At 47.6% G+C, this 13422-nt stretch overlaps 1 protein-coding gene across 6 annotated transcripts; it reads left to right on the top strand.

Moving 5' to 3' along the window:
* The first annotated feature begins 1542 nt into the window (after positions 1 to 1542).
* Positions 1543 to 13137, top strand: LOC136405153 (oocyte zinc finger protein XlCOF6-like). Of its 6 annotated transcripts, none has more exons than XM_066384231.1 (5): positions 1543 to 1622; positions 2611 to 2863; positions 3041 to 3099; positions 6148 to 6274; positions 9412 to 13137. In XM_066384231.1, the coding sequence occupies exons 2-5, from the start codon at positions 2830 to 2832 to the stop codon at positions 11271 to 11273; spliced, it is 2082 nt and encodes a 693-aa protein (XP_066240328.1). In that variant the 5' UTR covers positions 1543 to 1622; positions 2611 to 2829; the 3' UTR covers positions 11274 to 13137. The 6 variants fall into 6 exon arrangements, with proteins under 6 accessions (XP_066240328.1, XP_066240327.1, XP_066240326.1 ...); XM_066384230.1 differs by having other exon boundaries at positions 1543 to 1645; XM_066384229.1 differs by lacking the exon at positions 1543 to 1622 and adding an exon at positions 1655 to 1788.
* Positions 13138 to 13422: the final 285 nt, after the last annotated feature.

Raw genomic sequence — 13422 nt, 5'->3', positions numbered from 1 at the left:
GTAGGAGGAAGCCAGAGATGAGGATGGAGCGGTGGGCAAGGGCCAGGTCCAGTCACCTCCGTGCTTAGACCCTCCTGAGAGCTTCCCTGTCCATCTCAGGAAACACTTCATGCAGTTCTATCACGTGGAAGGAGGGGTAGGAGAGAGGAGCCTCTTTATAATTTGGGGGAACCTGGCTTCCCCACGTCTCATTTCAGTTTTCACATCGTGTGCTGTACTGTGTTGTTAGCCGCCCTGCATTTCTCTGCCACCAGCTGACTTGGAGAGAGGAAATCGAGGGCACAGCATCCACAGTGGGGTGACCACTTTGCGTCCCATGGTTTTCTCCGAGTGACGTGGGGCTGCCCACAGGAGCGGGCCAGTGGCATGGAGCCACACTAAGATGTCACTCACGCGCGTAACCCGCCTTTTTTTTTTCTCATTTATTAACTATTTTTATTTTCTTAAGTGCACAAAATTTTTTCTCCATTTCTTTTTTTTAAAATTAATTTTAATGGGGTGACATTGATCAATCAGGGTACATATGTTCAGAGAAAACATCTCTAGGACGTAACCCGCCTTTATACGCAGTGAGTTTAGCTGCGTCACCGGAAGGGGAGAAACGCCAAACCGGAGAACAGCCTCGCAGCCTGAGCGCTAGGGCAGCGAGACTCGGAACCGGAAATACCTATTGGGGTAGAACACCGCGAGGGCCCTCGGACGTGAAACCTCAGGAGATGCTGCCGCAGTGGCTCCTGGGAATGGTAGTCTTTCGGTTCGAAACCATGGGAACAGACTGCTTTCCGGAATTATGATCTATTTTATATTGTGCATCTTTAGAAAAGAGATGGGTAGAGCTGGTCGATTTGTTCAGCTGGTTAGAGCATCGTGCAGTGTGCCAAGATTTCAGTTTTGATCCCCAATCAGGGTATAAACAAGAATCAATCAATGATTGCATAAATACGTGGGATGACAAATCCATTTTTTTATCTTTCACTGTTTCTCACTCTCTCTCTCTCTAAATTCAATAAGCAAAAAATATGAAAAACGGGTCGATAGCCTGACCAGGCGGTCGCACAGTGGACAGAGCATCAGACTGGGATGCGGAAGAGGCAGGTTCGAGACCCGGACGTCGTCATCTTGAGCCCGGGCTCATCTGGTTCGACCAAAGCTCACCAGCTTGGACCCAAGGTCGCTGGCTCGAACAAGGGGTTACTCGGTCTGCTGAAGGCCCCCGGTCAAGGCACATATGAGAAAGCAATCAATGAACAACTAAGGTGTCGGAATGAAAAACTGATGATTGATGCTTCTCATCTCTCTCCGTTCCTGTCTGTCTGTCCCTATCTGTCCCTCTCTCTGACTCTGTCTCTGTTAAAAAAAAAAAAAAAAATGTATATAAACAAAAGAAAAAAACCGGGTCGACCCTCAGTATAGAAGACAATGTGAAGATATATGAAAGTCGTGGTTTAAAGGTCGCTGTGTTGCGGCCAATGGGAGGAAAAGCCTGAAGGGTTTCTGGGAATCGTAGTTCTTGCTCAGATTACCCGGGAAATCACGTGGACCTCTGCTGCGGGTTTCAATAAGCTCGGCTGCCGGGATCGCTTACCGAGCTGGAAGGAGGGATGAGAGAGGCGGAGCGTAGGGTTAGGAGCCGCGGTGGGAGCTGGTGGGTTGGGCCCGGGATGAGTGAGGCTGGTGTGCAGTAGATGGAACGGAAGTGCGGCAGGTTTCATTTTTGGAACAGGAACGGGGCCCAAGACGTGTATTTAGTGGCAGGAAAATGAGATGAGATTTAGCTGCTCGGAAGACGTGAGTGCGGGGCGGTACCGGGGTCCTTTCTTCTCACTGGAGCGGGTGAAATGGAATTTTCACATATTTTTTTGTGACAGAGAGAGAGAGAGATAGATAGATAGATAGAGAGAGAGAGAGAGAGAGAGAGAGCTAGGGACAGACAAGAAGGGAGAGAGATGAGAAGCATCAGTTTTTTGCTGCGGCACCTTAGTTGTTCTTTGACTGCTTTCTCATATGTACCTTGACCTTGGGGCTAAAGCAGACCGAGTGACCTCTTAGTCTAGTCAGCGAACTTGGGTCCAAGCTGGTGAGCTTTGCTAAAACCAGATGAGCCCGCGCTCAAACTGGTGACCTTCTAGTTTCGAATCTGGGTACCCCGCGTCCCAGTCCGACGCCTTATCCAGTACGCCACAGTCTGGTCAGGCTCATATCATTTTTTGGAGGAGTTGGGATGGTTCTGGGCCATACAATGGACATAAGGAGGTGGCTGCAGGCGTCCATATCCAAGGTTTACTTGGACTCTGGGCACAGGTGTTAAGCCAGAGCTAAATAGACAGGAATTCCCTGTGGTGGGTGGGGGGGGAAGAGCCAACCACATAGTCCCCCCTGCTTTTGGCAAGGGGACACCTACTTGGGTCATGCGTGTGGGAATGGTTGTGCGAACCCCGGACTGAGTGTGAATATAGAGTTCTGGGTTTTGGGCTTGTTTTTGTGGGGCTGACTCTGTCCCAAGTCGGTGAGTGAGTGGGGATGCGGTTGGGGTGGGAGCTCTCAGGACCTGCAGTGCCTGATTTGTACAGTAAGGAGTGTGGAAACGTCACATTGCTGCTCCACCCGCAGGTGCTGGCTTCGTGGAAACACGGGGGCTTTCACAAGAACGGTTTGTAAAGTGACCCAGGGCAGGAGCAGAAATCGATCTTGGCGATAAAACAATGTCTACCTGGCTGGGAGATAGCATTTCAGGGCAAACACTGGGCTGACCCCGGGGCCCTGACGTTGCCTGATCCTTCAGCCTTGGAAGAGCAGGACCCGGAGGAGAACAGGGAAGACGTGGAGACCATGAAGAATCTGACCCTAAATCATGAGACTAAAGGTGAGAGTTGAGAGTCTGGAGAGGTGAGGAGGAGGAGTAAGGCTCTAGGCTTAGTTGAGAGCACTGTAGTGACCCCAGCTGAGTAAAGGGACTGCTCCTTCTGTCCTGGGCTCCGAGGAGCTGCTCCTCGGGGCATTCTGGGAGGCCTGCACCCTCAGAGCTTTGTTCTTCCCCTAGGTCTGCCTTCCAACTGCACTGACTCGCTCCAAGAAAAGGAGGAAAAGCCCGAAACACTGGTGAGTTGGCGTATATTTTTCATTTTTTATTATGTAATGCTGGCTCATTTTCCAGAGAATAGACAAACTGGATATTCTCTTTTCTTAGGAAGGGATAAAGCAAACACATTAGATGTTCATTCCTCTTTCAGGCACCATGTTGGTCAATTTGGAATGACTCCTGCATTTGTGTTTTATTTTCCTTGTTGGAAAATCTATCCAAGATTAGTAGAGCCCTGCAAAGTGCAAAATATAAGGGATATTTTTGAAAAACTGAGATTATTAAAAATTTTAAATGTACTATTTAATTTTATTTCACATCACACTAGGTAAAGTTACTGTCTTTTACAGCGGACATCTTTTTACTTTTTTTACTATTTAAATTCTTGAACAAGTGGAGAAGCAGAGCATAGTGTGGAGGAACAGTATTAATAAATATGTGAATTTGAACTCAAATAACATGAACAGAAAAGTTCACAAAAAAAGGAATTTTTGTCCCTGGCCAGTTGGCTCAGTGGTAGAGTGTCGGCCTGGCGTGCAGGAGTCCCGGGTTCGATTCCCGGCCAGGGCACACAGGAGACGCGCCCATCTGCTTCTCCACCCCTCCCCCTCTCCTTCCTCTCTGTTTCTCTCTTCCCCTCCCACAGCCTAGGCTCCATTGGAGCAAAGTTGGCCCGGGCACTGAGGATGGCTCTGTGGCCTCTGCCTCAGGCGCTAGAGTGGCTCTGGTCGCAACAGAGGGATGCCCCAGATGGGCCGAACATCGCCCTCTGGTGGGCATGCCTGGTGGATCTTGGTCGGGTGCATGCGGGAGTCTGTCTGACTGCCTGTTTCTGGCTTCGGAAAAATACAAAAAAAAATAATAATAATAAATAAAAAATAAATAAATAAAGGAATTTTTGCAGGAATGACTCAGTTATTGACTCTGGGTAGAGAGGTCCTGCTGTTGTTTCCCCTAAACTGGGAAGGATGTTCTTAATCACTTGCTTGCAGGCCTAGTTAATTATTCTGAATGCGGAGACCCTTTTTTTCCCTAGAGACTATGCAGGAAGGGTCCTCATGGAATAGCCTCCAGCCAAACTTTTTCCATAAGAATGGGTGAGTCTCAGACACTCCTGAATGGGCGGTTCTCTGTAGAGGACTCTTACTTATAAATGCACATGGTAGGAGGTTCATTTTGCAGCCCTGGCTGAAGCTTCCTGGTCTGGTTCTGTGTTCTTCCAGGGTTTGGTGGGATTTATACATACTTAAAATTCTTTTTTTTCTTTCTTTCGTAGTCTGTTGTTTTAAGTACCTTTTTTTTTCTTTCTTTCTTTTTTTTTTTTTTTTTTTCGGGCCTGGTTTGAGCACTGGTTTTTTCAGAGTAAATGCTTCGGGCCCCGCGGGACCCTCAGCTAAGAGCGTTGAGGGTTAAGTACCTTTTAATGTAAGATCCAGGCTGATGTTTTTTTGTCTGGTGATATTGTGTAGCTCATCCTAGCTTTGATTCTTTTTCTGTATTCTACCTCAGGTTACATACATAGATCAGGTAGAAAGGTCAAGTAAGCCTTGCTGAAAGAACCGTCATTGCCTGACCAGGCGGTCGCGCAGTGGATAGAGCATAGGACTGGGATGCGGAAGGACCCAGGTTCGAGACCCCGGGGTTGCCAGCTTGAGCACGGGCTCATCTGGCTTGAGCAGAAAGCTCACTAGCATGGACCCAAGGTCACTGGCTCCAGCGAGGGATTACTCAGTCTGCTGAAGGCCCACGGTCATGGCACATATGAGAAAGTAATCAATGAACTATGGTGTCGCAATGAAAAACTGATGATTGATGCTTCTCATCTCTCTCCGTTCCTGTAAAAAAAATTTTTAAAAAATTAAAAATTAAAAAAAAAAAAAAAAGGACCGTCATTTCTGGAGGGGGAGAGTCAAAGTGATTGTGCATGTCCAGAGCTCCTCCTGCTGATTAGACACGTATTCGGGTGCAATTGTCTTTATTGAACTCTCCAGGATGAGTCAGAAAACATGAACAAGGGACGAGAGCCACAGCCTGAGGAGGGAGCGGGGTTGGTCTCCAGAGTTGCCTCAAAGTTTCACCTTAAATCTCCAGTATTTAACAAATACGGACAGGGCGAGATACAGGGTGTGAAAGAAACAGAGAGAACAGACGAATATGGGACTGAGAGGAAGTCTAAATGAATTTCCCTGTTATGTAAAATGAAAACAGCTTTTCAGGTCTCTGCTGAGTTACCGTCTCCATGGACTGAACATTCGCCCTTCCTTTACTGCCTGTGAGTTCTGCGTTGGACGATACACTGTGGACAGCAAGTCCTTTCCAAATAAAACGTTTCTGTCCCTCTGTAACTCTTCCATCTCAAAATTCCTACATGCTGCATCCTCAGGGTCACCTTCCTGAACACACACTGTTTCAGGTTTCAATTTTTTTTTTTTTTTTTGTACACAGAGCGTGAAAGAGGGACCGATAGGGACGGACTGGAAAGGAGAGAGATGAAAAGCATGAATTCTTCATTGCAGCACCTTAGTGTTCAGTCATTTCTTTCACACCTGTGTTTGAGATGGGAGCTACAGCACAGGGAGTGACCCCTTGCTTGAGCCAGCGACCTTGGACTGAAGCCAGAGACCATGGTTATCATATCTATGAACCCACACTCAAGCCAGTGACCCCACACTCATGCTCTTGAGTCCACATTACAGCTGGATGATCCCGCACGCAAGATGGTGATATCGGGGTTTCAAACCTGGGTCCTCTGCATCCCAGTCTGATGCTCTATTCAGTGTGAGCCTGCCTGGTCAGGCCAACTTTCAAATTGATTCACATATCACTTCTCCAAGGAAATCATAAATGTCTAGGGCCCAGGAATGGGTGTATGTGTCATCTCTGCGCCCCTTCTATTTTAATTCAAAGCCATGGTTGCGGCCAGAAGACTTTGGTACATAGAACTGTGTACTACAAAAGAACTGGACCAACTTTTGTAGATCCAGACCCTTCTGGGCCACAAAAGTTACTCATCGTGCTTGGAAAATTGATGGTGACTTGCTGTTCATTAACAGATTGCTTGTTTATAGGTACCGATCACGTTCAGGGATGTGGCCGTGGTCTTCACAGAGGCGGAATGGAGGAGGCTGAGCCCTGCGCAGAGGAGCCTGTACAAGGAAGTGATGCTGGAGAACTACAGGAACCTGCTCTCGCTGGGTGAGGCTGTGTTCTGTCCTTCCTTACTGCGGTAGCGGGATGGACCACCTACCGTGGCCAGAAGATGTTCTAGACACTTAGAGCCACACGGAAGTGAGGGAATAGCAGCCCCTGCCCATGGGGGCTTACTTTTCCCAATGTGTTAAGACAGATAAGAAAGAAGAAGTTTGGCCCTGGCTGGTTGGCTCAGTGGTAGAGCGTCGACCTGGCGTGCAGAAGTCCCGGGTTCGATTCCCGGCCAGGGCACACAGGAGAGGCGCCATCTGCTTCTCCACCCCTCCCCCTCTCCTTCCTCTCTGTCTCTCTCTTCCCCTCCCGCAGCCAAGGCTCCATTGGAGCAAAGATGGCCTGGGCGCTGGGGATGGCTCCTTGGCCTCTGCCCCAGGCGCTGGAGTGGCTCTGGTCGCAATAGAGCGACCGCCCCAGAGGGGCAGAGCATCGCCCCCTGGTGGGCGTGCCAGGTGGATCCCAGTCAGGCGCATGTGGGAGTCTGTCTGACTGTTTATCCCCGTTTCCAGCTTCAGAAAAATACAAAAAAAAAAAAAATAATAATAATAATAAAAAAGAAAGAACAAGCTTCACATGCAGGGATAGGATGGTACATTAGACTGTACTAAGCACTTCCTAGTCAAAAATAATGATTAAATGAAGCAGGATAAAGGAGTATCGAGTGTGACAGGGTGGAGGGCTGAATTTAAAATCAATGAGTAGGTAACATTTGACCAAAGACATGGTGTGGTGATGGAGTTAGACTCTGTCTAAGGCAAGCGCATTTCAGTTGGAGACGTGTTGGCACTAAGGCATTAAGGAAGGGATGTCCCTGCAGGGTAAGGACTGTAAGGAGGCCGGTGGGACTGGAAGTGCCCTCTGCACGTGGCAGAGTAGTGAGAAACGCCTTCTGTAACCATTGGAGTTTTGCGTTTCATGAGCTAGTTTTTTTCTCTTTTATTTAGAAAAGTACATTGATTCTTTAATCCTAGGTGGATAAATACTTTCAATCTCAATATTGCCCTGAATTAGCCATGGACCAATTTTTCTATAAAGGGTCAGAGGATAGGTAATTTAGGTGTTTTGTGGGCGATGCAATCTCTTAACCGCTCTGCACTCTCTCCCTGTCACACTGAAGTAGCCAGGACGGTATGTAGATGAATGAGTATCATTGTGTCCCTCTAACACTTTCTGTCTGGAAACCAAAATTTGAACTTCATATCGTTTTTATTTGACATGAACTATTATTCTGTTGGCTTGTTTTCTTCTCTTTACAATGTAAAAACCATCCTGAGCTTATGGACATTACAAAAAACAGAGAGAAGGATTAAATAGGTCACAAGCTCTATTGTTCCCACCCCTTGTTCTAGATCAGTGCTCTTCTGTGTAAATACAATGTGAGCCATAGGGATAATTTTAAATTTTGTAGTAACTACATATTTTAATAAAGTAGATATAACTGGATGAGATTAACAAACCTTATGTTATCCAGTCTATCAAAATATTATTTCAAGTTGTAATCAAAATATAAACAAAATATTTTTTAAGTTAGATCCATGGAGCCAAACAGAAACACTCCTGCATGGGTCCCGAGAGGGATCCATCCACAAGGCCTCTCCTGCAGGAAGCTGTGCCCACCTGAGGCCATTGCTTTGTTGCTTGGCAACAGAGCTATTTTAGTGCCTGAGGTGAGGCCATGGAGGCATCCTCAGCATCTGAGTTTAGCTTTCTCTAACTGAGTCATGACTGGGAGAGGTGAAGAGAGAGAAACAGAGAGAAAAGGGAGATGGGGGGGGGGGGTGGAGAAGCAGATGGTTGCTTTTCTTCTTGCCCTGACCAAGAATCAAACCCGGGACACCTACCTGGTGAGCTGACGGCCTCCCACTGAGCTGACTGGGGAGGGCCCAGTGGTCATGTCGTGTATTGCTTCTTTCTCAACTCTGTCTCTTCTGGAATCTTGGCAAAAGACCTGCCTCTGTCTGGGTCTGCTATTTTCTTTTTCTTTTCTTTTTTTTTTTTGTGACAGAGACAGAGAGGTACAGATAGAAGTAGACTGGAAGGGACAGAAATAAGAAACATCAATTCTTCATTGCAGCACCTTAATGTTTCATTATTGCTTCCTGATATATGTCTTGAGCTGGGGACTACAGCAGACAGAGTGACCCCTTGTGCAAACCTGTGACCTTGGAATCAAGCTGGTGAGCCTTGCTCAAACCAGATGAACTCACGCTCAAGCTGGCAACCTCAGGGTTTCAAATGTGGGTCCTCCGTGTCCCAGTCCGATGCTCTATACACTGTTGCAGTACCTGGTTAGCTGGGTCTGATATTCTTAAAAATGTGGAAGGGAAGCAGCAATTAGGAAACCACATTGTGGATTTTACAAATGTGTTTCAAAGTGGCACTAATCCTTTACCAATCTCCACTGGCCCGTGGAAATGCTGTTGAGAAGTAGGATGTTAGTGTGATGAGATTGGTCTGGGCGCAGGGTTCCAGAGTCCTGAAACCATGTGCTGCTTCTTTCTTGTCCATGGCGGAAGTCACAGTACTTAATAGAGAACTTAGTACTTAGAAATTATTTCTTCCAAGTATAAATATTTCTTTGCAGATGGGTATCCTGATATTCAGATTCATTTCTTAAACACTCTGTTCAGCCACTGTGTATTGTACCATTTCCTGTGCTTGGAAACTCTCCTGATTAAGTAAGTTTTTATTTGTTCAGTCTTTTTTTTTTTTTTTTTCAAATAAGTAAAATTATGAAAGAGATTTTCACATAGGTCATAGAGACTGTCACCTCCAAGTACATGGGAAGTGTAAACTGGGCATCAGTGGGAGAATTATGGAGTGTCACGGCTTGGTTGACTTAGAAAGAAAGAGCTGATGTATTGAAGGTATTTACAGGGCAGATTGCTTACCTGGAAGGTGCCCAGTCTGAGTGACATGTAGAAGATGTTTCTGGGATGGTTTCAGTGGAGTTCCAAAGAAAAGGAACTGTGCAGAAAAGGAACCTAAAGAAATCATTGGTGGAAACAAATGACATTGTACACATATGATTAAAAACAGGTGTGGCAGGAGGGCACTAGTTTTCCTGAGACCAGGTGGGGATTGCTGCAGCCTGTTGGGGCTTTTCTGACTGAACTTTCTTTCTCCAGCAGAATCAAAGCCAGAAACGGACCCCTGCTTTTTCCACCTTTCGTCCTTCTCCCGGGAGCCACTGCCCGGCCAGCAGGTGCTTCCCATGTGCTTGGACATGTGTGACTTCTATCTGCGGGATTCAGGCCTGTGGCATCAGGACCGGACATCTTTTTCTCATAGTTTCTGGAGGGAAAACACAGAAGATGAAGGCAGAGAAGATGGCTTGAGACTTTCGTTTGTGCAGACGAAGGAGAGGGAAACCTCAGGCATATTCCGCAGTCCACCCCAAGGACATTGTAGGGAAGGTCATGTGGTGCTAGAAATAGAGCCCAGCTCAGCTGAAGGGGTAAGCTCTGTGCAGACAGACAAGGGGAGGAAGGAATTAGAAACCACAAGGTCCGGATCTGTGAGCTGTAGCAAACTGAAAGCATATGGCAGTGTGGAATCAAATGTTATAAAAAACCAGGTGACCCTCTCAGGGGAGATGCCCAACATTTGCAGCCAGTGTGGGCGAGGCTTCACACTTACATCACACCTCCTCAGACACCCAGGAGTGCATGCATCCACAGAGAAGCCTTTCCTGTGTGATGAATGTGGCAAAAGATTTGGTGAAAAATCAAATGTTACAGTGCACCAGCGGTGTGACTCGGGGGTGAAGCCCTTTGTGTGCCTTGAGTGTGGAAGAGCATATGGTTATAAGTCAGGCCTCAGGAGACATCAACAGACTCACTCGGGGGAGAAGCCTTTCTTGTGTCTGCAGTGTGGACGAGGATATGTTACTAAGTCACAACTCAAGACACACCATATGACTCACTCGGGGGAAAAGCCCTTTATGTGCTCAGAGTGTGGAAAAGGATATGTTTTTATGTCAGCCCTTAGGATACACCAGAGGACTCACTCAGGGGAGAAGCCCTTTATGTGCCCAGAGTGTGGAAAAGGATATGTTTTTATGTCAGCCCTTAGGATACACCAGAGGACTCACTCAGGGGAGAAGCCCTTCGTGTGCCCAGAGTGTGGACGAAGATTTAGTCATAAGTCAACCCTCAAATCACACCAGATGACTCACTCTAGGGAGAAACCCTTCATGTGCCCAGAGTGTGGACGAGGATATGTTTCTAGATCAGTCCTTAAGAAGCACCAGAGGAATCACTCGAGGGAGAAGCCCTTCATATGCACAGAGTGTGGACGAGCATTTCTTTCTAAGTCAAAACTCAGGAAGCACGAGAGTACTCACTCGGGGGAGAAGCCCTTCGTATGCACAGAGTGTGGACGAGCATTTCTTTCTAAGTCAAAACTCAAGGCACACCAGATCACTCACTCAGCGGAGAAGCCCTACATATGCCCAGAGTGTGGACGAGGCTATTTTTATAGGTCAGGCCTTAGGACACACCAGAGGACTCACTCGGGGGAGAAGCCCTTCATGTGCCCAGAGTGTGGACGAGGATTTTTTCAGAAGTCGACTCTCAAAGCACACCAGATGATTCACTCGGGGGAGAAGCCCTTCATGTGCCCGGAGTGTGGACGAGGATATGTTTCTAAGTCAGCCCTTAGGACACACCAGAGTACTCACTCGGGGGAGAAGCCCTTCGTGTGTACAGAGTGTGGACGAGGATTTTTTTTTAAGTCAAAACTCAGGGGGCACCAGATGACGCACTCGGGGGAGAAACCCTTTTTGTGCCCAGAGTGTGGACGAGGATTTCGTGAGAAGTCAACCCTCAAAGCACACCAGATGACTCACTTGGGAAAGAAGCCCTACATGTGCCTGGAGTGTGGACGAGGATATGTTTCTAGGTCAGCCCTTAGGACACACCAGAGGATTCACTCAGGGGAGAAGCCTTTGTTTGCCCGGAGTGAGGACAAGGATTTGGTTATAAGTTAGCCCTCAGGAGACACCAGAGGACTTGCTCGGGAGGGAATACTTAGAAATGCAGTTGCTGTGGATGAGGCTTTGGCTGGAAAGCAGAAATTCTTAATCAGCAGAAGACACAATCAAGGACAAGCATTAACATTTTTGTGGAGTGTGGGTGAAGCTTTAGCTATAAGTCTGATGTCATCAGACAGCTGAGGACACATGTAGGGGGGAAGGCTTGCATATGCAGGGATTATGGTGAAGATGTCAGCAATCAGTGAAACCTCATCTTACATCAGAAAGACACCCAACTGTCCCTCTCTGCGTGTGTATAGTAATTGAACCTGCAGAGATGTGTCGCCTGTCATCAGGCACCAAGGACACATTCACCAGAGGAGTTGCATGCATGCAGCATGCAGGTAGCTCTGGCTGTACATCAGCCCCCATTCACTTAGAGAAGAAGCGTGTGTGCAGGGACTGTTGGTGAGGTGTTAGCACAAATTCAACAGTCAAAGAACAGCCAGTAAGCAGCAGGCAGGCACATGACGGTGTACTCAGGAAGGGGCCGTGTGTTTGCAGGGATTGTGGACAGGGATCCTGTGATCATGCATCCTTGTTCTCATGCTATGTGGAGATTCTTCAGTGGGGATCCTGTGGAGCTCTGCTCAGATCACCTTATTAGGACCCACACTCCTGCAGGTGATGATAACTGCTGCTGATCGGCATGGTGATGAATTCTTCTTTAGGACCTGCTCTCGGTCACAGGGAATGTTCCCTTCACACAGGGTGACTCCTGCCCATGACTAATTGAGATGGGGAGACAAAACCTCACCCCTTGACTCTGTTTGGCTAAGATGGTCATCCTGGGTCATGAGTGCCCATGAGATCTCAGCTGTGAACACATTGCAGGTCAGCTTCTTCCTCTGCCCATTCCAGCCCTCATTCACCAACAAACCACTCAATTCTCCATCCATTGTCTCTCCAGGGACTCCACTCTCAGGAGACATCTTAAGTGTATAAGGAGAATAGTCACAACTGTGACCATAAGCCACCCCTCACAAATACCAGCATTTATGTTCTATGTGTGTGAGTTGAATGGGCACAGACTAGGGAAAAGCTCACCTCAGGATGCATAATACAACTGCATTGTAGGTGGCCCTGGCCGGTTGGTACAGTGGTAGAACGTCGGCCTGGCGTGCAGAAGTCCCGGGTTCGATTCCTGGCCAGGGCACACAGGAGAAGCGCCCATCTGCTTCTCCACCCCTCCCCCTCTCCTTCCTCTCTGTCTCTCTCTTCCCCTCCCGCAGCCGAGGCTAGATTGGAGCAAAGATGGCCCGGGCGCTGGGGATGGCTCCTTGGCCTCTGCCCCAGGCGCTAGAGTGGCTCTGGTCGCAACAGAGCGTCGCCCCCTGGTGGGTGTGCCGGGTGGATCCCGGTCGGGCGCATGCGGGAGTCTGTCTGATTGTCTCTCCCCGTTTCCAGCTTCAGAAAAAGAAAACAAACAAACAAAAAAATGCATTGTAGGCAACCAGCCATCTAACTTTGAACCCTGTATGACTTGATTGGGAAAAATTTGTTAACAGCCCTGATTGAAAGTGTTTTGGATGCAACAACCAAGACACTGTGTGAGTGAGTGGCCTTTATGCAGATACAGAGAGATGCTCCTGAAGGGGCTTTAGAAAAGTGGCCTAGAGGTTCTAGAGTTCCTCTTTTTTTGTATTTGTTAATTAGGAAAAGTAAAAGGATGTACTGACCCATATTAGCCTTTTATTCACCTTAGCAAAAAGTCTTATTCATTCATTCTTTCTTATCATCGGATCTTCCTCCCTTGTAATCCTGTTGCCTTTGTTATTGTTGTTTTGTCCTCTGGTCAATAAAAGCTGTGAGAAATGGGGCTCCTCTTCCCCTTGCAGTCAGTTTCTGTATTGAGTAGGCTTGCCTCCCCCCACCGCCGTTATCCCCCACCACCACCCCGTGACACTGGATGTTGGTAGTTCTCATTGGGCTGCATTACTACAGTACATACGGATAAAACTTTAGTGGCCAGGGAGACACTTGTGATACATTTGCAATTAGTTATACCTCACAGTGCTACAGGGGACTCTTAGGTTTCATCTCTTTAACCCTGCCAGTAAGTCTGTTCAGGGCTTGCAGCAGATGACCAACCGCAAAGGAATGT

This window comes from Saccopteryx leptura, chromosome 5 (assembly GCF_036850995.1).
Source record: "Saccopteryx leptura isolate mSacLep1 chromosome 5, mSacLep1_pri_phased_curated, whole genome shotgun sequence".
In the NCBI taxonomy this organism is placed as follows: Eukaryota; Metazoa; Chordata; class Mammalia; order Chiroptera; family Emballonuridae; genus Saccopteryx; species Saccopteryx leptura.
The sequence above is the reverse complement of the archived record's forward strand: the minus strand, read 5'-3'. Positions and strand labels throughout refer to the sequence as shown.